Source organism: Perca fluviatilis, chromosome 3, assembly GCF_010015445.1.
Source record: "Perca fluviatilis chromosome 3, GENO_Pfluv_1.0, whole genome shotgun sequence".
NCBI lineage: Eukaryota > Metazoa > Chordata > Actinopteri > Perciformes > Percidae > Perca > Perca fluviatilis.
In genome coordinates this window covers 43,334,287-43,359,838 of record NC_053114.1, presented here as the reverse complement: position 1 = coordinate 43,359,838, position 25,552 = coordinate 43,334,287, and the positions used below count along the sequence as shown (strand labels likewise).

At 42.3% G+C, this 25,552-nt stretch overlaps 1 protein-coding gene across 4 annotated transcripts in view; it reads left to right on the top strand.

The window, feature by feature from the left end:
* The window catches only part of si:ch211-220f16.2 (golgin subfamily B member 1), a 51,682-nt gene extending 30,497 nt beyond the window's left edge, over positions 1 to 21,185 (top strand). For all 4 annotated transcript variants that reach the window (XM_039795485.1, XM_039795487.1, XM_039795486.1 and 1 more), the window contains exons 20-29: positions 35 to 139; positions 2,981 to 7,438; positions 14,814 to 14,926; positions 16,361 to 16,397; positions 16,571 to 16,717; positions 16,917 to 17,039; positions 17,264 to 17,361; positions 19,647 to 19,739; positions 19,835 to 19,949; positions 20,463 to 21,185. In XM_039795485.1, the coding sequence (XP_039651419.1) occupies positions 35 to 139; positions 2,981 to 7,438; positions 14,814 to 14,926; positions 16,361 to 16,397; positions 16,571 to 16,717; positions 16,917 to 17,039; positions 17,264 to 17,361; positions 19,647 to 19,739; positions 19,835 to 19,949; positions 20,463 to 20,621 (5,448 nt within the window). In that variant the 3' untranslated portion in view covers positions 20,622 to 21,185. The remainder of the gene's footprint in view (positions 1 to 34; positions 140 to 2,980; positions 7,439 to 14,813; positions 14,927 to 16,360; positions 16,398 to 16,570; positions 16,718 to 16,916; positions 17,040 to 17,263; positions 17,362 to 19,646; positions 19,740 to 19,834; positions 19,950 to 20,462) is intronic.
* Positions 21,186 to 25,552: the final 4,367 nt, after the last annotated feature.

The following is a 25,552-nucleotide window of genomic DNA, read 5'->3' as shown; positions in this document are numbered from 1 at the left end:
TAGTTAATTTTCTTGTGTGTTTTTTCTTCCGCAGCTTGAGAATGTTTCCAAGAAATGCAGCAACTCGGAGAAACAGTGCTCTGAGCAGAAAACGGAAATTGTCGACCTCACGCAGAAGCTGAGTTTGCTGAAGGAGAAGGTGTGATTTATTTTATTTATTTTTTTATTTTTTTAATTGGAACATCCATCTTTATCTTTTTCGAAATGTTTCACATGCCAGTAGGGATGTTAATGATTAACCGTTTACAGAGAATAAAACTTTTGACAATTTAATACTTTCAGTTTAACAGTTAAAAACTATTATTTAAACAAATAAAGGTTTTTGCATTGTTAAAGAAAAATAGGCTAAACAATCTATTTCTTAACTGCTAGTTACCTTGCTAGTGCAAATTTCTTTGAGCATCCTGGACAGGTGAACTGGTTGCCTGCTACTGGGTTGACAGTTAAAGATCAGTTTTTAGATTCATTTATTTGTCATAGTACCTTGAGAAAATGAAAGCTCAGATGGGCCGATCTGGAATCTTCTCCTTATGAGGTCATAAGGAGCAAGGTTACCTCCCCTTTCTCTGCTTTGCCCACCCAGAGAATTTGGCCCACCCATGAGAAAGAGAGAGACATCATGGCTTGCAAACAAGCGAAGCATGGCAGTTGATCAATGCCACACCCCCACCCTCCACCTTGCCCGCCCCCTCTCTCCTCAATAGCTACAGACACAGAAATGGTACATCCTAAGGAAAGCTCATTGTGGGACTGGCTCTGGTGGCTGTAATTCTGCACCAAGGCTGAATTTTGGGAAAGAGACTTCAGATACAGTATTAGGGGACCACTAAGGTCTATATAAAAGAGACTTCAGATACAGTATTAGGGGACCACTAAGGCCTATATAAAAGAGACTTCAGATACAGTATTAGGGGACCACTAAGGTCTATATAAAAGAGACTTCAGATACAGTATTAGGGGACCACTAAGGTCTATATAAAAGAGACTTCAGATACAGTATTAGGGGACCACTAAGGCCTATATAAAAGCATCCAAAAAGCAGCATGTCATTGGACCTTTAAAGTGCTGTAGTATGTAGTTAGCAGGGCAGTGTGTTAAAGTGTTATGGTGCTCAACACAGAATATGTAAAGTGGAGATGTGCGTTTAGGACAGTCTTTTTAACGAACATCAATCTTTCTATTTTCAGAAATCTTTAACTTGTCATTCACTTTCCAGTAGGGACGTTAATGATAAAAGCGTTGGGTATACTCGAGCGTGACTCCGAGCATGCACGGAGACATTCATGTTCAACGCATTGTTCGTTGCAGTATTCTCCGAAACACCAGAGGGCGTCCGGACAAAATAATCTCTAAATAAGCAAGAAGTAGTAGAGAAGAAGAGACCGGAAATAAAGGAAAACAGGCTGCCTGGCAACAGTAGTAAACGCTTCCATGTTAAACACCAACCAAAAAATAACATTTATCTACTCTAATCATTAACATGACTGTTGTTCGTCTCCAAATTGAAATGACTGTCTGCCTGTAACACTGTGAAGAAAACTATTCACATGAAGCCGTTTTTTGCTTTGACAAAACGCCAGGAAAATGTTTCTTCTTCTTCTCTCTGACCACATATTTAAGGTTGTTTGACTCCCTGTGGTCTATACATGAAGAATCACACAGATGTTTGTACAGACGAACCTGCTCTTCCCAGCCGACCGGATTGAACTGAAAGCACAGCACTCTCAGTGGGCGCGTAGTTACAACAATTCAGAAGTGCGCGATCACACGCTACAACAGCTTGCCGAGCCTTCGCACTGGAAACGTCAGCCGTGGTGACGTCATTTTATGGCGCGCGCACCTCGCCCCTGTAACACCGCGAGCACCATAAATTAAGCTTAACCGTTTACCGACAATAAGAATTTTGACCGTTTGATACAGTTAAACAGTACAAGTCCGCAGCTGTCCCCAGACACGGAGAGCGGAAATTATTAAAGTGATGGTTCACAAGGTCCTTTCAGTTTTACCATGACCCGAAGCCAAACACCCCCAGAAGCTTTTTCACCTGGGTCGATATTGGTAGAGTTATGCGTTATCAGCTGAATAGCTTAGCGCAGGGGCTAATTGATCCACGTTTGTATCTCGTAAATGACCCCACTAATAATGCCCGAAATGATACCAAACGTCTACACTAGTACAAATAGGTTATGCTCTCATAAAACGATGGATTGGAAAGTTTGTAAGTACACCAGAAGTTTATGAACACTTGCCTGCTCTCTTCAGCTCTCTGTTGCTGCTGCTGTTGTTGCTGCTGCTACCTATAGTTAGACGAGTGCTTAGGGGCCGTCTACAAATTACTACACCGAAAAGAGATACAACAAAAATATTTATTAATTTAATGATTAAATAAGGTAATGTCTCCAAACTTACCTCAGTTATTACTTGTCTCCTGCTAGTTATATTACAGCACTTACTTTAAAAAAAGTTAAGAGTTAAAAAAAAAAAAGTAAGTAAGTTAAAAAGTTAAATTAAAAAATATTTTTGTTGCATCTCTTTTCGGTGTTGTAATTTGTAGACGGTCCCTAAGCACTCGTCTTACAGCAGCAACAACAACAGCAGAGAGCAGAAGCCAGCAGGCAAGTGTTATTTACATAACCTTCTAGTGTACTTACAAACTTTACAATCCATCGTTTTATGAGAGCATAACCTAAGTGTAGACGTTTGGTATCATTTCGGGTATTATTAGTGGGGTCATTTACGAGATACAAACGTGGATCCATTAGCGCTAAGCTATTCAGCTGATAACGCTACTCTACGCTAACTCTCCCAATGTTAGACCCAGGTGAAAAAAGCTTCTGGGGGGGTGTTTGGCTCGATGTCATGGTGCAAAGGACCCTAGGGTGAAATTACTCTGAACCATCACTTTAAGGCTTTGCACTACTGCTAAGAATTCTTCTGTCTGCTCAATGCTTCATCGTTCTTTTTATCTCCTCTTTTTCAGACACAAAAGCAGGAAGTCAACATAGAAACGTTACAAACTGAGCTTGATCAGACAAACGAGGAGCTGGACAAACTAAACTCCGCACACTTGGAAGAACGAGCCCAACTCATTCATGACCTGCAAGGCTGCGAGCGGGAAATCGATAGGCTTAAAGACATCCTGCTGGAGAAGGACGAGGAGATATCGACCCTCTCCGGTAACATGGCCGAGTACGCAGAGCAGGTCACAGTGCTGAAGCAGGAGATCCGACTCAAAGACGAGAACCTGGTCCGTGTAGAAACCGCTCTGAGTAAGGCAGAGCTGGAGTCCAGGATTATCAGAGACACGCAGAATTCAGACCAGCAAGCCTTCGTCACAGAGCTGGTCCAGAAACTCAAGGATACTGAGATAGAGTTGGTCAAAACCAAAGAGGAAAGAGAGTCTAAGGGGGCTGAGGTGGAACATATGATAAAGCAGGCAGAAGAGGACAAGAAAACTATTCAGTGCCTTCGGGGGGAGACCCAGAAACAGATTGTGAGCCATCAAAATCATCTTTCTGAATGTGAAACGCACATCACTTCACTAAAGGAACAGCTGGCTTTATCCACCCAAAAGCTGCAGGAGTCAGAAAGACTCCTTTTGCAGCTCAAGGACAAAAATACCAGCAGTGAGCAACTGCAACAGCAGCTTAATGATAAAGAACAGACCTATGAAAAAGAACTCAAATCTTTCAAGGAGGAACAGAACAAACTTTTGGCACAGGTGGAAAGATACAATAATGAAATGCAGACATTGTCCAAACAATTAAAGGATCAAGTACAAAGTGAAGAGCACATTAAAAAGGAGGTAAAGGAGAAACTGAAAACCATAGCATCACTGGAAAACCAACTGAAGACAACCGATAAACAGGCCGAGGACGAGAGGCAGAAATTCAACACTGAATTGCAAAACCGGGATTCAGAAAATGAGAAATTGAGCAATGAGCTTCAAAGCAAATCTGAGAATATCTCCAAACTCAAGAATCTCTTAAAAAGCATGAAGACGGAGAAAAAGCAGCTGCAAGAAAAACTTAAAGGGCTGACAGAGGATCTTGAGTTGCAGAAGCAGAATGTAAATCAGTTTAGTGAAAAGATTGCATCGGCTCTTGAACTCAACCAGAGTCTTGAGAATCAAGTAGATTGCCTTACGAAAGAGAAAGAGAGACTCGAACTGGAAGTAACTGAAAGCGTGAAAACTATTTCCGAAGTTACACTTGAAAAGGATTCCCTGCAAGCCAAAGTATCAATACTGGAAACGCAGCAATCTCAAAATAACACAGTAATTGAAGGGCTACAAAAAGATAAAGAGGATTTGACTCTTCGAACTAGTGAGTTAAATCGAGTTCTCGAGCAAAGCACACACTCAAACTCAGAGATTCTGCTAGCAAAAACAAATGAATGTAGTAATCTCAGCCAGTCTCTCAGGGAGAGGGAGGAGAGGGTAACCCAACTGCAGGAGCAAGTGCAAAGCTTGACTTCCAAGGTAGACCAGCTCCAGCTTGACATGGCAGAAAAAGAGCAGACAATCAGTGATCATCGAGCACAGATAGAGGCCCAAAAAAACCAGCAAGCGCAACTTCAGGAAACACTGTCTCTGCTGCAAGAACAGGAGCACAGTCTGAAGTCTGGGTTAATGGAGAAGGATACAATATTGAAAGAGAAGCAGGAAGAGTATCACAGTTTGCAGAATGAAATCACACACCAGAAAGATATTGTATCCAAGCTACAAGCAGAAGCCGAATCACTTCATGGAGAACAATCAGGACTTCGCCGGCAAATTGAAGAGAGAGAAGAAATGTTGAAAAATGTGACACAGCAGTGTCAAAAACACAAAGACGAAGTCAATGAAACAAACAACACTGTTAAAGCTCTGAGTGACCAAATTCGTGTAATGGAAGAAAATGCCAGACAGCTTGAGTCTGAAGCAGAGCTGAGGCAAACGGAGACGGCTAGCTTAAACATCCACATCCAGGCAGTGACTGAGGAAAACCTCCAACTTCGCGCTGCCTGTGAAGCCAGAGACAAGGAGCTTGCTCGGCAAACACAGACCCTGTCCGAGCTTCATGGACAGCTTAAAGCAACTCTTGAACAGAACTCCGTATTAAGTGTGAAGATAAGCAGCCTAACAGAAAACAATCAGAGACTACAAGAGGAGTTAGCACAGAACATCAAATCAGTTTCTGAACTAACCGCAGAAAGGAATTCAATTCGAGAACAAAACTCTAAGATCCAAATTCAAACCTCAGAGAATCAGAAAATAATTGACGGCCTGCTGAAGGAAAAGGAAAAGCTCGCTGTTGCAGAAGATGAATTAAAAAAGATCCTCAAGGAAAGTGAACAGTCAAACTCTGCAGGTTTGCTCGAGAAAACAAGTGAATGTGCTCATCTGTCAAAAATGTTGCGGGAGAGAGAAGAGCAAGTTCAGCATCTACAAGAGCAACTTGATGGCTTAAAAAAGCACGTCAGTCAACAAATTTCACAGTTGGAAGCTCGGCAGGACCAGCTGCTGCAACTTCAGGATACTATATCTATGCTTCAGGAACAAGGATCTGTTCTCAAGTCAGGGCTAATGGAGAAAGACGCAATGCTTCAGCAGAAAGCAGAGGAGTGTAGCGTTATGCAGAATGAAGTCGTGCAGCAGAAAGCCCTCACATCACAGATGAAGGGTGAGGTAGAGTCACTCAGGCAAGAGTGCTCAGAGGCGAAACAGCACATAGAGCAAATAGAACAGACATTGAGAGAAGTAAGAAATGAGTGTAAAAACCACAAAAACGAGCTGAATAAACGAAACGAATCGGTGATCTCGCTCAGCAGCCAGATTGGTGCCATGAACGAGAACGCTGCACAGGCCGAGGTTGAAGTTGCCAACCTAAAGACCACCGTGCAGAAACTCACTGCAGAACTGACACAGAAGGAGGACCAGAGGAAAGCTGAAATCGTTGATTTTAACGATAGCATTGAAGCACTGAAGGAGGAGAACTCAAGATTAAAGTCTGAATTTAAGAAAACCGTGACAGATTTGTCCAAAGCACAGGAAGAGGTTACCCATCTGAAAACAGCAGTCTGTGATGGGGACAACAAACTCAAAACTGCAGGCTCAGAAAGGGAGCGGCTTAATTTGATCATGCAAGGTAAAGATGACTCCCTGAAACAGCAGGAGAATTTGATCCAGCAACTCAACAGTAGGATTACTGAGCAGGAGGAGCAGCTGAAACAGAAAGCAGATGACAATGTCAGTTTAAGTGCAAAGGTTTCAGAGCTTGAAGATTCTGTTTGTAACCTCAGAGAACAGGTTGACAGTCTTTCTTCAGAGTCACATTTACTGAAAAATACTTTGGAGAAAAAGGAACAGTCGAGTCTTGAATATCAAAGCCATTTTTCAGGTACGGTTGAGAATCTTAATTCAAATCTACATGCCAAAGAGGTAGAGTGTGAGAGCTTGAAAGAAAAGACTTCACACCTTGAAGAGTCAGTCACAAAGCTCAAAAGCACCCTCCAAGAACAGATATCTGAGACGGAAAATCTGAAGAAGGCCTTGGAGGAAAAACAGGCAGCTCTTTTGGACCAATCAAAGTCTCTTCAGGATATTCAGAGAAAAGCAGATGAGGCTTTGCTCTTTAAAACTCAGTTTATGGAAAGCACAGAGTTGGTGTCACAGCTACAGAGTCAAATTCAGCTACTGTCCACTGGGTCTGAAAACTTTAAAATGTCAGCAGAGGAAACACAAAGTGCCTTTAACAACCTACAAGAGAAATATGCAGCTAACTTAGAAATGCTGCAAGATGTGAGAACGCAACTGTCCCAAAGGACTGACGAGGTGTCCAAACTTCAGAAGTTATTGGATGACACCAGTAACGAACATCAGACGGCAAATTCCACTATAGAAACACTGAGAAATGAGTTATCGGCAATCCATCACAAACTCGAGAAGACTGAAGACCTGAACTCCAGTCTTTTGAAGGAAAAGGACGAAGCTTTTGCTTCTCATCAAGCAAGCGTGTCGCTGCTGACTGTTGAAATAGAAAGACTCAAATCGCAACATCTTCAAGTTGTGGCACAAATGAATGCGCTGACCGAAAACCTTGAGCAGAGGGAAATGGCTCTCCATGCAATTAACAGTCAGTACACTTCCCAGGCCAAACGCGCATCCCAGCTGGTTTCAGAAATGCAGAAACTAGAGCAGCAAAATAAGAGATTAAATGAGGAGATTAGTTTGTCAAAGGAAGAGAACCAGAAGCTTCTTACAGCTGCGAGTAATGAGAATGTACGTTTGCAGGAGGAAGTTAGAAAACATCTCACAGAGAGGGAAGAGCTGGAAAGGCGACATCATCAAATATGGACATCGCAGGGGGAGCTGCAGGTTCAAATGGAGCAGCAGTCCAGCAGCATGAACGCAGTAATGGAGAAAACGATGTCCGAGAAGGAGAGCCTTCAAGCAAAGGTTAGTGCCAAAGATGAGGAAGTTTCTGAATTAAAAGGCACCATTCAAAAGATAGAGCAGATTCTGCAGGATTCTGAGAAAGAGTGGCTGCTAGTTTTGGATAGAGAAAAACATGACAAGAACCTACTTGCAGAACAATTGAAAAGTGTTGAAAATGAAATGAAATCTAAAGATGTTAAAGTTAATGCTTTGAAAGGTGACTTGGACAGTTTGCAGGAGAAACTAGCGGAGGCTTCATCTGCACTTAGGCAGGGATCTGAGCAACTGAGCGCAAAAGAGACGGAGGCGTCAGCGTCCAGGATTCAACTTGAGAAGGTATTAGCATCTGTCCAGGAGAAAGATAACGAGAAGAACAATTTGCAACAGGCTCTAAAAGCGGCAGAAAACGAGTTACATAAACTTGTAGCAAGAAAAAATGGTACTGACAAAGATTCCTCTGTCTTGCCACTAACCACATCTGAGAGTTCAGCTGCGTTGAAGATAGAAAAAGACTCTTTGCAGGACATGATAAAACTGTTACAAGAAAGTCATCAGTCTGAGGTAGATGCTTTGAAAAATGAGTTGGAAAAAACTGTTGTGCAATTACAAAAAGCACAGAATACACTTAATAAAGGAGATAGAAGTAATGATGAGAAGGATCAACAAATTGCTCTTTTGCAGGAGATGATAGAGCACCTACAAACTCGGCTCAGTGCTGAATTAGAGAAAGAGAAAGAAGCTACTATCAAACACTCTTCTTTATGCAGTGAATTACAAGCAAAAGATGATCAAATCAACTGTATGAGCATTCAGATAAGTCAGCAGAAGGAATTACTTGCTGGACTTAGTCAGCAGTTAAGGGACAAAGATGGATCCATCGCCCAAGTGATAGAATCTGCATCAAATGAAAGAATGAAACTTGGTGAGGAAAAAGCGTCTCTAACAGAGCAATTGGAAAGCATGGAGCAAGAACACAAAACCTCCATGAAGAGGCTAGAAGAGATTTCTCAGCAGTTAGAGGAACATATTTCACACTCTCAAAGTGAAATTGAGTCCAAGAATTCAGAGAAGCTCGAGCTAAATAAGAAAAATGATGATCTAAAGAGCGAACTAGCCAAGGTATCGAAAGAAAAAGATGCAACGAAGAAGAAGCTTCAAGCTGCTCTCATTGTAAGAAAGGATCTGTTGAAGAAAATTGAGCAATATGAGACCCAAAAAGAAGAGAGCGCAAAGGATAAAATTGAGGTTTCACTTTTGCAGAATGAATTACAGGAATTAAAAAATCAAGCTCAAGCCACTGGAAAAATGTATGAAGAAAACATTTCTCTTTTTGAAAAGAAGATTCTTGAGAAAGAAGGAGAGATTCTACAACACAAAACAGAAAGTGAAAGACTCGTGGAACAATTACAGTCGGAAAACCAGATTTTGCAAACCACGTTGGATGAGAAAGAAGTGCGTTTGTCAGAAACTTTGCAAACACTGATTGAGAATAGCTCCCTTATAAAGCAGCTGCAGTCCAGTGCTGCTGAGAAAGAAGAAGCATTTGAGCGAGACAGAAACACATGGGTGCAGATAACAGAAGAGCTTCAAAATGAAATTAAGACATGTAAAGATGCGTTAAAGGAGAAAACTTCCTCCACTGCTACTACTGTTGATTTAGAAAATGAGCTTGCACAGATGAAACTTGAAAAGGCGAAGCTACAGAAAAAGGCCCAGGCTGCCTTGCTGGCACGCAAAGAGACCCTGAAGAATGCTCAAGAAAATGAAAAGAAATTGACTCAAGAGCTAGCTGAACTGAAAGACGACTACAAGGCTCTCTTGGAACAACGCTGTCAGCAGACAAATGAGCTAAACGCTGTCCAGTTAGACTTTGACGAGAAGGTCAGGGAACTGGAGGACCTCCGTAAAAGCTCTTTGTCTGATCTAGATGAACTGGCCACCTTAAGACAGCTTGTTGAGGAGAGGGATAAGACTCTACAAGATCTGAAGATGTCTCTGGCTGAGAAAGAGAGCCAGTGCCATTCTCTATCAAACTCGCAAACCGAGCTAGAAAATGTGAAATCCAAATGTGAGAGCATGTCTCTTGAGATGGCAAGTAAAGAGGAGGCTCTGGTAGTCATGGAACAAAGAGCAGAAGCTTTGAAATCAAAACTTCACATGGTAGAGAACGACTTAGAGAAAGCTCACGCAGAAGTAAAAGAGAAAACAGAAGAAGTTGAGAGTTACCAAGAAACCATTAAAGTTGCTGAGCTAAAGACCCAACAGGAGAAGCAAGCTTTATTAAATGAAAACATGGTTTTAAAGACCCAGCTGAGCATCTCGGAGTCTGCACTGGAGGAACACATGCACGCAAATGAAGAAAAATATCAACTCTTGGTAGAAGGAAACATGGCTCTTTTGGAGAAAAGCAATCAGATGGAAGTGGAACTTGAGACAGCCGTTGCTTTAGTTTCACAGAAATCCTTGGAAGTTTTAACCATCCAAAAGACATTAGCAGAAACACAGCAGCAGCTCAGTGACAACAAAGCTGTTTTGACAGAGGAGCTTGAAAAAACACAATCGCATTGTACTGAAAGGCAAAGGCATTTGGATTTGTTACAGCAAGAAAAAGAAAATGCTTTCAGAATAATCAATGAACTCAGGGATGAGGTAACCACGCTGAATAAGCAACTAAAGGAGAGAGAAAATGAGCAGCTACATCAAGACAAACCAGAAATGTGCATTCAACAGGAAGATGTTAACAAAGAAGCAGTTTGTTTGCCTTGCAAATGTGCTGAAATCTTTGAAGTGAAACTAAAGGAGAGGGAGGATGCCTTGTTAGTTTCTCAGACTAAAGTTTTAGAAAAGGAAGAACTAATTGCTGCACTTGAACTGCAATTAAAGCAGCAAATTAAAATGCACGAAACCTCAATTGAAAAGATGAGAACAGAGGCTGATGAGCTTCAGAAATCTCAAGATGATGGCACCAAAATGAACGATAAAGACAACCGAGGCAAAGTTGCTCTCCTAACCAGGAAACTTCAAGCAGCTTTAGTTTCGAGGAAAGAACTCTTGAAGGAAAAGGCAGCACTCAAGGAAGAAGTAGAAAAGCTGTCAGTCAAACATGACGCTAAAGAAGCCGAGTACTTTTCTCTGGAATCATTAGTGCTGAAGTTGAGACAACAAAATATGGACCTGGAAAGCTCTGTGTCATCTCTGAACATGGAGAAAGAGGAGCTCCGCACTAAAGCTGATGGCGTCTTAAATGATAATCGCAGCCTTTCGGCAGCCTGTGAAAGCTTGAAGCTAACCATAGAAAACATCACCCAGCAGAAACAAGCTTTCTCCTGCCAGGTTGAATCTCTAAAGGACTCTCAAACAGAGGAGCTGTCAAAGTGGAAGTCAAAGCACGCCGAGCTGAAACAAGAAAAAAGGTTTTTTTTTTTTTACAAAAAATAAAAAAAAAAAAAATAAAATAGATGAAGATGAGATTTTTATTATATTTTTTTTTTTGGGGGGGGTTAAAGAGATAGGCAGGAGGCCCTCAGAAAAGTCCACAAACAAGAGACCGAGCTGGAGCTTTTGGACAAGCAAGCTAGAGAGATGGAGGAAGAAAATGGAAGAATTAAAGAGCGGATGCACAACTTTTCCAAAGAGAAATGGCAGAAGATCGAGGAGCAGGAGGAAGAGAATCAGAAAATTAAAAAAGAGTTGACTGAACTTGAAGAAAAACACAAAATGGCAATGTGCGAGCTGACTGATAAAGATCAAGAGTTGGAGGCTGAGATATGCAGACTTAAAGAGTCGTCAGAGGACCTCAGAGAGAAGCTCACTGAATTGGAGGCTGAAAATAACCAACTGGCAGAAAAGCTTCGAGAAGCTAGCTGTTCATTGGAAGAAAAGCACCTGGGATCAAATGCATACGCAAACAACATGCAGCTTAAACTTGACGAAGCGCTCAGTTTGAATAATTCACTGACTGCCCAGATTGAGGCCCAGAAAACTGAACTCGGTGCTCAGTTGGAAATCAACAACTTGTTACAAAAGGAGAAGCAAACTCTTTCTGAAAGAATTGAGAAGATACAGAATGATCACGAGTTTCAGTTGGGAAAGAAAGACGATGACATTAAAGAGCTCAATGACATCATTAACAGACACAGCCGAGAGACCATTAGCCTAAATGAGAAGGTGAGAATCTTGGAGGACGATAAGTCTCTTCTGCAAGAGGAGCTTGAAAATGTTCAAGAGATTTCAGACAAAGTGAAAAATGAAAATGAATATTTGGAAACTGTGATCCTAAAAAACTCTGAAAGGATTGATGAACTGACTGAGTCTGTCTCTGTTTACCAAACCCAAAACAAGCAGCTGTCCTCCCAGCTGGCAGCTAGTAAAGAGATGAGCAGTCAAGTTCGTCAAGAAAAAGAGCAAGAGCAGCTCAAACTGGTCCGAGAGTTTGAGGAGAAGCTCAAGACGGTTCAGAGAGGCAGCGAGGGCTCCAAGAATGTGAAGAAAGAACTGCAAGAGCTACTCAAAGAAAAGCATCAGGAGATAAATCAGCTGCAACAAAACTGCATTAAATACCAGGAACTGATTTTAGATTTAGAGAGTGCTTTGAAGACCTCGCGGTCAGCCTGCGAACACTTGGAGAAAGAACTAAAGAAAAGCTCAGAGAAAATATCGGATTTAGAGGAAAGAGGTAAACTTGATGAGGCTGAGCTGAGTACACACAAGAACCTCCTCCAGCAGGCCACAGAAAAGATTTTGAGTCTCGAGTCTGAAAGAGACCAGCTGGCTTTGGACATGTCAGAGGAGAGTCAAAAGTCTGAGGATCAGGTCGTGGATAAAACAATATCACCACAAAATATTGATGAGCAACAATTCAATTATTATTTGGAGAATCAATATATGTTACAACAACAGATAGATGAACTCAAGGACCTAAAAGATAAAGAAAGTCAAAAAGTGAATGAAATGAGTCAGCACCTAGATTCTCAAGATCTACAGATAAATACTCTGAAACGATCAGCTGAGACTAATGAGGCAAAGCTGTCTGCTTTATCTGCCACTCCTCAAGGTGCCGATGCGTCCAGACTGTGGAATGATTTGTACCAAAAGACGTTACACGAGAAGGACAGCCAGCTCCTTGAACAGGGTTTCGTGATCAAGCGATTCCTGGAAGACATGAGAGTGAAGGATAAAGATGTGAATGAACTACGGGTGACCAAGTCGAGACTGGAGAGGACTCTCAATGAATACTCCGTCGCTGCCGCTGCGCAGCAGAGACAGCTTTTCGTCATGAGCGCAAGCAACGCTGAACTTACCGAGACAGTGGAGCTTATGACCGTGCAGGTAAAGGAGCTCAGTGCTCATGCTGAAAGAATGGAACAAGCTAAAAATGCACTGAACCGACAGCTCGCCGACAAAGAAAATGCGATTTCCCAAATGCAGCTAAATCTTCAGCAACTAGAGAAGATAAACGCAGACTCGGATGCTCAGCTGCTGCTTTTGCAGTCGCAAAATGACCAACTTCAAGCTGACTTTGAGAAGCAGGAGGGAATTTCCCTGCAACTGAAAACACTCCTCGGAAGCAAAGATGCTGAGATCTCCTCCTTGCTGTCCTGTAGAGACGGACAGATGTCAGGATATCTAGAACAACTCCAGACGAATCACCGCACCCAGGTAGCAGTGTACGAGGACAGGTTAAGTTCTTCACGCTACCAGAGAGAAAAGGCGGACAAAGAATTGAGGGGCCTTGAAGCGAAGGTCAGAAGTCTGCAAATTAAAGCTGACAGGTCCATCCAGGAAAAGGAGCAGATGGCTGCTAAGATGGAGTCATTCAAGAACTCAATGGTGTCTTTACAGAGTGAACGGGAGAGACTGATGTCCGAATACAGAATGCTTGAAGCAAAGAGTCAGTTAGGGTTAAAGGGTAAAGAGGGCTCTTCTGATGGGGAAGGTGGTGCCACCAGAGGCCTTAAACATGAAATAAGGAAACTGTTACATCAAATGGATGATCTCAATTCAGAGAACGCTATGCTCAGGGCACAACTGGTTCGGTACAGAGAGGATTTAAATCAAGTTTTATTCCTGAAGGACAACCAGCTGAAGGTGTTGCTGAAGAAACAGCAGGATGTGATCAAAACCCTTGAAAACCAAAAGGCCACAGCTGAAAAGCAACAAAAAGAGTCTACGTTGGAACTTCAAAAGGAAAAAGAGGCAAGCAATACTTTAAAAGAAGAGATTTCTAAACTTAAAGCTCAGGTTTCAATTCTGGAGTCCAATACAGTCACTCTAAAAAAGGAAAGAGCTGCGACAAACGAAGGCAAAGTGATTACTGATTTGCAAGAAGCCGTGGCAGCCAAAGCAGCCGAATGTAATGACCTCCAGCAAAAAATCCTTTCTCAGAAAATGCTAACTGATGAGCTCAAGGAAAAGTTGCAGCTGGTGGAAAATGAAACAGACAAAAACCTGGCTGAAGCTGAGGACAAATACAACAGTGAGCTGGACACCTTCGAGCGTGAGGTAGAGCTGATGAGAAACGAGCGGGAGATAGCTAATCAAAGGGTGGCGGAGCTCGCAAAAGACCTACTCGAAATGGAGCAACAGTTATCGGAGGCCAAAACACAAAGCAAAGACACGAGGGCTCAAAATGAGTCCATGTGCAAAGCCATGGCTGCTTTGCAGAACGACCGAGACCAGCTCATCGAAGACTTCAAGATCCTGAGAAACCGATACGATAACGAACTCCGAGAGACTCAGGCAACCTTGAACAAGGTTGAGCGCAGTCTGCAGGATGCCACCTCTGACCTGGCGATGTTCGCCAAAGAGAGGGACATCCTTGTTCACAAAATAAAAGCTTTAGAGAACAAAGACGCGCACACAGAGCTGAGCAAGTTGTTGGATGAGCTGTCGAAGGATTTGTCAGGAAAGGAAAGGGAACTGAAGCGGGTCGTCCTGGAAAATAACGCATACAGCAGGCAGCTGGCAGCATTTTCCAGATCCATGGCCAGCCTTCAAAATGATCGTGACCGGCTGATGGATGAGTTAGCCGGGGCCAAAAGAGTGGTTGAGTCCAGGCAAGGGTCAAGCCCAGAGACTGACACCTCCATGAGTGTGGAAAAGTCAAAAGGAAGTGCCCCTCAGAATGAGAAGGAAGGCTTGGTAAGTCAAGTAATCAGCTGTGATTTGAGTTTGGCTGTCGCTTGCACTTCATCTCTGCTCTGTTTCATTTTGTGGAAAGCATGCAGGGTCAAGATAGATTTTGGTTTTTCATAACATTTCATTGCTTTGACTTGCACGGTATGTTCTGTGTGGATGCACATGTTCTAGTGTGAAATTCTGTTTGATAAAAAGATATTTTTAGATGAATAGCTGTATGAGCTTTGTGACTGACGACTTGCTATTGATGCTATTGCAGGAAGCGAGGCAGAAGATGGATGAACTACAGCAAACCGTAAAGAAGATGCAAACTAACAGACTGCCACCTGGAAAAGAAATCAGCAGCTACCAGGAAGAAACCGCAGATCTAAGGTGAAAAAAAATAAGACTGAAGTAAACTAAACTTGTGTATTGTGAATTTAAAGTGAAGTGTCCTTAAAGAGTAATAGAAGTAACTGTATGTGTTGGACCTAGACTGGGTAAACCCAGCCCGATCTGCCGGCGATTTGATTTCTCCCTGCGACTCGTTTATCTATCCTGCTTCCGTTACAAATTAGCAGGAACCAATCACAAACTGGTTTATCCACCTGGCACGCTATTGGCGGGTTTAACACGATGACGATAGAGAAGCGACGAAGCAGCTTTTTGTTGACATTCAACAAGCCGGCCCCTGAAGCGCAGCAACCCATTGATGCCGCAGTCGCTGCTACGTCACCCGGATCGTTGGTCTGATTGGTTGAAGGACTATCCAATTGCGTACAGAGTCATTAGAACTATGCCCGTTGATCCCGCCTCTTGTGCAGTAGAAAATACAGAGCAGACTCCCCAGACTAATGTTCAATCTTAAAAGATTGAGCTTGGTCTGCTGATAGCCAGACTATGTTGGACCTACTTCTACCTTGGTGTTATAGGTGTGTCAATGCCTGTACAGAGTTTACAGTATGGTGGACTGCAGCTAGTACTTAGAAGTGTGGCCTTTCCCAAAACATCGTGGCTCAAATGGTTTTCCATGCAACAGAAACAAGAAAATGTCAAAAATTGCCAAAAATAACGTTGACATATTCCTTCTAGAAAAAACACTTTGGTTTAAATAAGCTTGAATATCTATTTTTGTGCATTATGTCCACAAGAGGGCAAGGCAATACAACGGCAGACTTGTACAGGTATATTTCTTTCAACATGAACATGTCTTTTAAAGATCTACATACCTACACATTACAAAATAAACAAATAAAATAATGTCCTATTCCGTTAAACTTTATTTAAAGACTCTTTCCATCTTTTTCTTCAGAGCAAATCACACCGCAGGGTTTGTAATTTGGTCATGAACAACCAAGTCTCTCGCCATTTCTTGAATTTGTCTGACAATTTGTCTGTCGGTCGGTGTTTTACCGACAGAAGTTCCCGTGTCTCGTCTCTTCAGTTAGACAATAATTTTTGGCATCTTTGTGTAAATTATCATTCTTCTTCACCTTCGGATGTTTGTTTTATTTCGGTTTCGTGCCAGCCGCACCATAGAAACGTCATTAACATGCTTACTCGTTGGCTGTGAATTCTCTGAATATCTGTATTCAAATTTAGAATATTGGTTGACCGCCCTATGGCACATACATTGGCAACAAGTAGGAGGATTGTTTTTTGCCCAAAGTGTAGTGAACAACTGCTGCGTTCACGTGGTCAGTTTACTGTCTCTACGTGTTGGCATGAACACAACTGTGGATTCTAGCTGTGTGGTTATGCACAAGGCAAAGACCAAACAACAGTTCAATAATTGCTTGTGATAATAAAGGTTTTTCTGTTATATAGATCTGACACCGAGAGGAAGGACACACTGCCAGTCAAGGTAAGTTATACTGTACATCTGCCTTTAGCTGAAAACTATATGTGATTTGTATCATAGTTGTTTTGCTATATTTTACTAATCTGTTTTAATCCTCCTGAAATTACTATTTTGAAACAAACATTTGAATCCCTTTGTTCAGTCTTTTCTCTTAGTTTTTTCCTTCCGCCCAACAGGAAACCGTTGTTTTGGCAGGTCAGAGTGGAATGGACGAGGTGGTGAGTCGGTTGGAGGCAGAGAGGATCCAGCTTCACGGAGACCTGCAGCGCTGCATGTATGAGATCCAACAACGAGACCAGTACCTCCAGCAACTCAACCTCAAGGTATGAAACAGCTGAGCTTGTGTGCGTCTAAAAAACCAAACAGAGCTGAATGTGCATCTAAAATGTTGGCGGTGTAGACACAAAGTGAAGGCTTGGGGGAAGTAGTTCAATGTGGGCAGTGTAGCCAGCTGTTTGTTTATACTATTTTTGCAATAAACTTATAATGTTGGAGATCCGATTGTATGATATTTCCCCACAGCTGCAGCAGGAAGTGGAGGAGAAAGGTGCTGTTGCAGCTCAGCTGAGGGCCATTTCCCAAACCCTGAGGGACACCCAGAATCGCTGCCACTGGCTGGAAACCCAAGTCCAAGGCCAGTCTCAGGTAAATAATCCTAAACTTGTATGTAGACAACAGTTCTGGGTCCTTTTAGTTTGTTCACATAAGGTGTTGTCATGCATGACATATCCATATTGTATACTTTCCCTCCATTTTGTTTTTTTATCTCTCTTTACTGTCACACTATGAAATAAAGACAAACATGTTATAAAAAAACAAATAAAAAGTTGCATCTCTATATACATGTAACGCTGTTTCCCCACCACCAGGGGTCACTGTATGCTGAGGTTGCACCTGGAGCCCCCCAGGAGAGGAGCATCAACTCCATGACTGCTGGAACCGCTGAAGCCAGTCAGCTCCAAGAAAGGTGAAGACACAAAGGGCCCTATTTTAACGAGCTAAGCACACGGCGTGAAGCGCCTGGCGCAGGTGCGTTCAGGGCGTGTACGAAAGTGCGTCAGGCGCATGGTTCAAAAGGGTTGTACTTAGTGTCTTAATTAATCATAGGTGTGTTTTGGGCGTAACATGCAATAAACCAATCAGAGGGTCATCTCCCATTCCCTTTAAAAGCCAGGCATGTTTGGACCTTGGCGCATTGCTGAGCAGGAAGGAGAGATTTTCAGGAGAAGAAACTAACCTGCTTGTGCGTAAAGTGAAAGCGCACATCATAATACTATTTCACATTGTAATATATCTATAAAATATCTATATTTTTTATCTTTTCCATGTTTGTGTGCTGCGGTGCGTCCCTGTGTGTGTAACAAACATAGGGCTAGATTTATCAAGCCGTTTGCGCCTGTTTCCAGGCGCTAATTGGTCGCAAAGACGGACGTAACCGATGCGGGCTATTTACAAACAGGGCGCACTTGGGTAAAATGGCAGATTGTCTGCCACATGAGCGAGAAGAGACAAGTTGCGCTTTCAATATGCGTTCGTGGGAGGGTCGTGGGGAAAGTGGGAGTTCCACCCAAAAGGTGGGAGGATAAGCGCAAAGTGCACCTAATTATATATTCCGTGGTATTTACAAAGACTGTCAGTAAGAGCGTGCCTCTATTCTGCGGGGGAAATTCTCCGCCTCTTTAAACCAGCCGCAATCGAGTTTCCTCGTAGACCTTTATGCCGCTGGTGAAATGGCAACAGTAATTTGAGCAAGACGAAGACATAGGCGAGGCTGAACATATTTTTAACAGAAGAATCACACTTTGTCAGTGAACACAACATCATTTAGCGTTACAGATCAAGCAGCCATAATATTATAATAATAATAATAATAATAATAATATAACATAGCAATATTAGAGTTACTGGAAGAAATCAAAGATGAAATTGAATCTCCCATTGAGCGTTCACATCCCATTCCAGCAGCTGTTAAACTCCTCGCTACATTACAAATATTGGCATCAGGATCATTTCAAACAGTCATAGCATCAGCAGTGGGAATATCGCAGTCTGCACTCAGCCATATCATAGCAAAAGTACCGCTTTGCTACAGCGCAATTTACGGTATAGTGGGCGGAGAAAGACGCTGATTGGCTGATGGGTGTCAGGGTTGATAAATACTACGCAAACTGTGGAAGCATAGCGTGCGCTATTACCGAACTCGCATAAACGGACGCAGCGCAAACTGCGTTAGTAAATCTAGCCCAGTGTGTGTGTGTGCGCGCTGTGCACGAGCCTAGCAGCATTTTACTAATGCTCTGTTAAAATAACAATGAAATGCTGCGTTATTGACTTTAGACCAGGTTTTTGTTGGTCAATGGTGCCATCACTTTCCGCTGCCTCAAGATAGCAATACACCCAGAATGCACCTGAACACACCTCCCTGTAAGACCAGCACGCCCAGAATGCACCTGAACACACCTCCCTGTAAGACCAGCACGCCCAGAATGCACCTGAACACACCTCCCTTTAAGACCAGCACGCCCAGAATGCACCTGAACACACCTCCCTGTAAGACCAGCACGCCCAGAATGCACCTGAACACACCTCCCTGTAACAACCAGCACCCCACAGAATGCACCTGAACACACCTCCCTGTAAGACCAGCACGCCCAGAATGCACCTGAACACACCTCCCTTTAAGACCAGCACGCCCAGAATGCACCTGAACACACCTCCCTGTAAGACCAGCACGCCCAGAATGCACCTGAACACACCTCCCTGTAAGACCAGCACGCTCATGGGCCCACAGATGGGTGCAGGTGCATTTGCTGTTTAAAGACGCGGACGCTGGACGGGATACTGACAACTGTGTCGGTCTTGAACTAGTAAAGAGACTTGCGTCGGGGCTTTGCGCTGCGCCGGCTTCAAGATGGGGCCCAAAGTATTTTTCTCCGTGTAGTTTTGTATGGTGTTCTCTTACAGATGTTTATTTGTGTAATTGAACTCATTGATATTAGGGCTGTCCTCAACTAAAGACCATCTTAGTCGACTAACACCCATATTTTGTCGACCGACCGATTTGTTTATTTAATTGACAGATCTGTGCGCTTTGAGTGGTTGTTAAGACTCGAAAAGTACAATATAAATCCTGTCCGTTTACAATCTGTTTCTTTACAAAGTCAGGCAAAAGCACCACTTTCAATCTTGTGTTTACCAGATATTTGATATATTAACATGTTTGTGCGTGTGCGTGTGTGTGTGTGTGTTCAGGCTGCTTGAGTTGGAGCAGAGTCTGACAGACGAGAGAGCGAGGAGAGAGACGGCTGAGGAGGCTCTGCGTCTTGCTGAGGACAGAGCAAAGAGGTCTCACACACACACACACACACACTTTACGGTATACACATAATACGGTATATATTCAACCGTGCAGAACTTTTTTAAATGCTTTTGTTTTGCAGTGTTGAATCCAGCCTGTCCAGAGACAGTCAGAGGGACTTCAGTATCGAGATGGAAGCAGAAGACGAGTGGGAAACTCTGAGTCTCAACCCAAACCAGCCTCTCATAGCACGAAAGGTACGCAGACGACAACAAATGAATTTAGCCTCCACTCATCCAGAGAGGCGTGTAAATAAACAAACCATTGTTCCTGGTGTCAGCGATTCAAATAAAACCTTAAAGTCATACCTGCAAACTAGTCGCTTTTCGGTGAAAATCGCCATTTTTAATGGGAAAATGTCATCCACGTGAATCGTGTAGATCCGAAGAGTTTTTATTGGGGGGGGGTTCGAGACCCGGTGCTAATATGACCGTTATCTGTTGGACCGAATTGCAATGCAGATTTCGGTGCCTTATTTAGGTGCCACTGAAATGCCTGCGCTTCTCTCTGATTCTTTCGAAACGGACATTAGAGGCAACCTAAACATCGCCGCACGGGACGCTAGTTAACACTACACTTGGCAGCAGGTAACGTTAGCCTACCGTTAGCTTGCAGCTGGAGTAAACCCAGCCCTTCTGAGTTTGCAGGTATGTAAAGTGTCATCCTATGACCGATGTGTTCCCCTGATTGCTTGGTGTTTGTGCCTCCAGGTGAAAGGCAGCATGGTGGCGTGCCGACGCTGGCTCAGGGGGAGGAGCCTCTACTTCTCCAGGCTGTTGACGAGCCGCGCACGCTCTCGATATTTCTTTCTGGCCTACCTGCTCACAATACACGTGCTCGTCCTCATGTGCCTCACTGGGGCCCTGTAGCCAGCTCGCACTGGGAAATGGGTTTAAGGTTGAAACTGAAAGCTGAAGTAAGTTTTTTTTTTTTTTTTTTAAAGCTAATTCAGCATTTTTATTTTCTCTCTGTGCTGAAAAGTGAAACACTAAAAGCGGCCCACATACAGCAGTTTGGAGATGCTCTCCATACTCCTGTCAGGCCACACCTTTCCTTCCTAGGAAAGTAAATAATATGTTGACGTTAAAGTTTCCTGCTCAAACGATGACATAACATGTTCAAAGATTTCAGATGAAGTCTTCACAACATGTAATGCCATTTTTATTCATGTGGTTTGCAAGACTGAACACAGTGAGTGTGTCTTAAATTAGATTGTTTCCTTTAAATATATGTTAAATCAAGCCTCAGAGTATGATTCTCTCCTCCCTCGCTGCTGTTTTGGGGGAGGGGGGTTACTTAATTATTTGGCCGTGTTGCCTACAGTTTGTTGTAGAGCTGCAAAGATGAGACGATTAGTTGTCAACTATTAAATTAATCGCTGACTATTTTGATAATCGATTAATCGGTTTGAGTCCTTTTTTATGTCAGCTTGTTAAAAGTGAATATGTTCTAGTTTCTTCTCTCCTCTGTGACAGTAAACTGAATATCTTTTGAGTTGTGGACAAACATTTGAGGATGTCATTTGGGGCTTTTTGGGAAACACTGATTGACATCTTTTTACCATTTTCTGTCATTTTATAGACCAAACAACTAATCGATAAATCGAAAAAATAATGGACAGGTTAATCAACACTCAAAATAAGCGTTTGTCGCTGCCCTAGTTTTGTTGCTTTCAGATGCAAATTATAAAGGAGACGAGGAAAGAAACTTCAATTTTGGACACAAATCCTCAAGTTGACGGAGCTGAAGCAGGAAAGGACTTGAACTCCGATGCCTAAGAAGGTGCAGAAAGCCATATCCATTCTTCACACTACTGTATAAATGTTTGGAATCCACTTTGTTCCCTTCTTTTCCTGAGCTGGGAGCAAACCTGCAAACATCCCGTCTGTCAGGAAACAGTTTGCTTTAAGTCACAAACGTCTGCACCAGCCGCTGCTTGGTTTCGCCTGCCTGGTTTCGTACCTTGCACATAATCGTGATGCTGAGTTAAAAAACTATGCACTGAAGCTCCAAAATGTGTATGTAATCATCTTATATAAGCTCAGAAGCACTACACCCCCTCCCACCCTGTTCCTGTTTAACTGCAAAGCCAAAGGTGTCTGTATCCTTACCTTGGCTCTTTGAATAAATGCTCTCATGCCCGTTAAAGCTAGTGGGAGACGATGGTATCGATATAAACTACCGGTCAAACGTTTGGGGTCACTTAAAAATTTCCATTCCACTCCATATAGACAGAATACCAGCTGAGATCAGTTGCATTGTTTTTTTTTTAATCAGGGCAGCAGATTTCAGATGACATTATGTGCTTACATAATTGCAAAAGGGTTCTCGACTGTTGTAGAAAGAAGTGGCTGATCTTTAATGCAATATCTCCATTGGCCATTATCAGCAACCATTCATCCAACGTTCCAAAAGGCCCATTCTGTTTACTAATCTGATATCATTTTAAAAGGCTAACTGAGAAAACATTGGAGAACCCTTTTGCAATTATGTAAGCACATAATGTAATCTGAAAACTGCTCTCCTGGTTAAAAAAACAATGCAACTGATCTCAGCTGGTATTCTGTCTGTAATGGAGTAGAATGGACATTTCTAAGTGACCCCAAACTTTTGACCGGTAGTGTATATCTGTACATTTTACTTCGGTGTGATGGTGTGCCAAAATGTACTGCAAAAAAAAGAAAGAAAAGCAGATGATATGAAAGTACATACTGTATGTGTATTTAAGGTTTATAGTATTTATGTGTGCATCCTCGGAAAGTATGCTGACTGTATGTATGTATATATGCATTTCTATCCTCTTAGCCTGATGTTTGATGACTGTACATTTCTTCTCGATTGTTGAGAGTCTAAAAAAGTGTGATCGATAAAAGACGGGAGTTTCACAAAAGGAGGTCAATTAACAAGCCAAAAAATAAATGGAACAAATGAACTCCAGTGATTTTACAGACAAGATGAAACCTAACAAACGGTGAAAGATGTTTTCTGGCTTGTTAGTTGATCCAGTTTTGTAGAACTACGCGGCTGCTGATGAATTTGAGGTACACTGTTCTTATGATCTGTACATAGAGGTGTGATTTAATGGACAAAACAATGAACTGAGTCTATTTATGAAAAAGGTTAACTACTGAAAAAAATGTTCAGATGGCATATTTTCTCTACTGCCTCTATTTTTAAGAGATAGTGACGCTGTTGGCCTTTTGGTGACATTAGGCTTAACTTGGTGCAATACTGTGTCAGAGGTGACCTTTGTCAGATTAATTTAATAAAGCTTGATCAACTTTTCTTTTTCTTTTGACTATTTGATGTGTGTCTGTAGGTTAAAAAGTATACAATGAATTGCACACAGCAAGTGTAATGCTGATATTTCATATAACAGATTAACCAAATAACCGTTAAACTCTGGATAGACTCCAGCCATCTTCTCTGCGGGGGAAAAGATCGATGTGGGAAAAGCAACTTCTTCTGTGTGTTTATTAGCGGATCACAGACCAAGTTTAAGGCTCATACCGCCACCAACATTACTGTATTGGAGTGTTTAGAATAATCAATGGCATTAATAAATCTGCACAGAGGAGTAGGGTATGTTGTCTTTGAGAGAGAGAGAGAGAGAGAGAGAGAGAATATACGGCAGTATGTGGCAGAAACACTGATTTATCATGCTGAATTGTTCACACTTAAAGCAACACCAAAGCCCTTTTCCTCTTCGGTCCCCCTACAGCTTGGAAGCGTAATTGTGTCCATTATGTCTCATTCGAACTACAGATCCACTACCCGATCTGGCAAACTTGCTAGTTAGGAGTTAACGAACCACTGAAACGATTTTGGAAACATTTTAAGGTACAAAAGAATCTTTGGTGTTGCTTTTAAAGGGTAACTCAGCTTTTTTTTTTTTTTTATCTGGACCCTCTTTTCCCATGTTTTTGTGTCTTAAGTGACTGATTAACATCAATCTTTGAAATTGGTCCAGTATTAAGCAAGAAACAAACTACAATGTAACAATAATGGGTAATTGCGCACCTTCAACTTCCGTCCACTAAAAGTTCTGTTTTTGCCGCTGACAGGCTCAGATTATTATTCTAAGTGTCTGACAGCATTATGGAAAGGATCCCTACAGAGATAGACCTTTTACAGTAAGATCCTTTTAGTTTAACATGAAACAGCCCCGAAATCACCATCACCAAACCCACCAGACTCCATGTAAATAATCAGGACTTTTATCATCCTAAAACACACTTCATTCAAAGTGGACAGAAACTAAATAAAACCACCAAAAGCCATCTTGGTTCATCTTTCCACTGTTCCAACAATCACCACTCTGGTTTGGTTGAAATTAAGCCTTAATTCACCCATTTACATGTGGAGATATGCTGGCTCTATACACGCTAAAAGTCCTGATTATTTACATGGAGTCTGGTGGAGATATGCTGGCTCTATACACGCTACAAGTCTTGATTATTTACATGGAGTCTGATGGAGATATGCTGGCTCTATACACGCTAAAAGTCCTGATTATTTACATGGAGTCTGGTGGAAATATGCTGGCTCTATACACGCTAAAAGTCCTGATTATTTACATGGAGTCTGGTGGAGATATGCTGGCTCTATACACGCTAAAAGTCCTGATTATTTACATGGAGTCTGGTGGAGATATGCTGGCTCTATACACGCTAAAAGTCCTGATTATTTACATGGAGTCTGGTGGAGATATGCTGGCTCTATACACGCTAAAAGACCTGATTATTTACATGGAGTCTGGTGGGTTTGGCAAAAACAAAAGTTATCTTACTTTAACTAAAAGGTCTATCTCTGTAGGGATCCTTTCCATAATGTTGTCAGACACTTAGAATAATAATCTAAGTCTGTCAGCAACAAAACCAGAACTTTTAGTGAACGCTAACTGATGGTGACCATTAGTCCAGTATAGGGTTACGCTGCAGCCCGGTTCACGTCTGCCGGTAACAGACTTCTCGCTCAATACTGGACCAATTTCAAAGTCACTTAGACACCAAAGCCTGAACAAATAGAGTCCTAGTTGAAAGGAAAAAGAAAACTTTTGAATAAGAATTTACTGGTAGAAAGAAATAATACTTCTTCAGGTGTTGGTGTGTGTGGCCTTCACATTTATAGAAGAAATAAAAATAAACTGTTTTCAGACCCACATTTTGCACCGACAGTCCCACACGGAGACACAGAGCCCCATCTCTCCAGAGACTGCAGCCTGAGAACACAAGACGCCAGCCTTCTTTTGAAGTACCAACCCACTGTTGGGGTTTAAAAATGCTGCGCTTCGCTTCTGCACTTTCTCAGTATCGTGCGTTGAATACTAGAGTAGAAAAAGGGAGTCCAGCTGGTGGGGAAGTGCAGTGGATTTCTAAGTGCTGTGTCTCATTTACAGAGAGACGTTTTGCTGCAGGCTTTTGAAGTCCATGCTCAGTTTAATTGCTTTACTATCTACTGCTGCACATGTTTTCCTCACAGGGATCATTAAAGAGCAATGTCCAGGTTGGACACCCCTATATAGCATAGTGTATATTAATGAGAAACAACTAGATTTTCCAAACTGGAGATATATATAATTGCCATAAATTATATTTTTAGATAAAATTGTGATAAAGTAACTTCCGCATCTATAAATCACTGACCAGAAATGACCTTACGCGAGGGAGTCTGGTCAACTTCATGTTTTTTTTAGATTATTTTTTGGGGGCCTTTATTTGACAGGACAGCTGAAGACATGAGAGGGGAATGACCTGCAGCAAAGGGCCGCAGGTCGGAGTCGAACCCGGGCCCGCTGCTT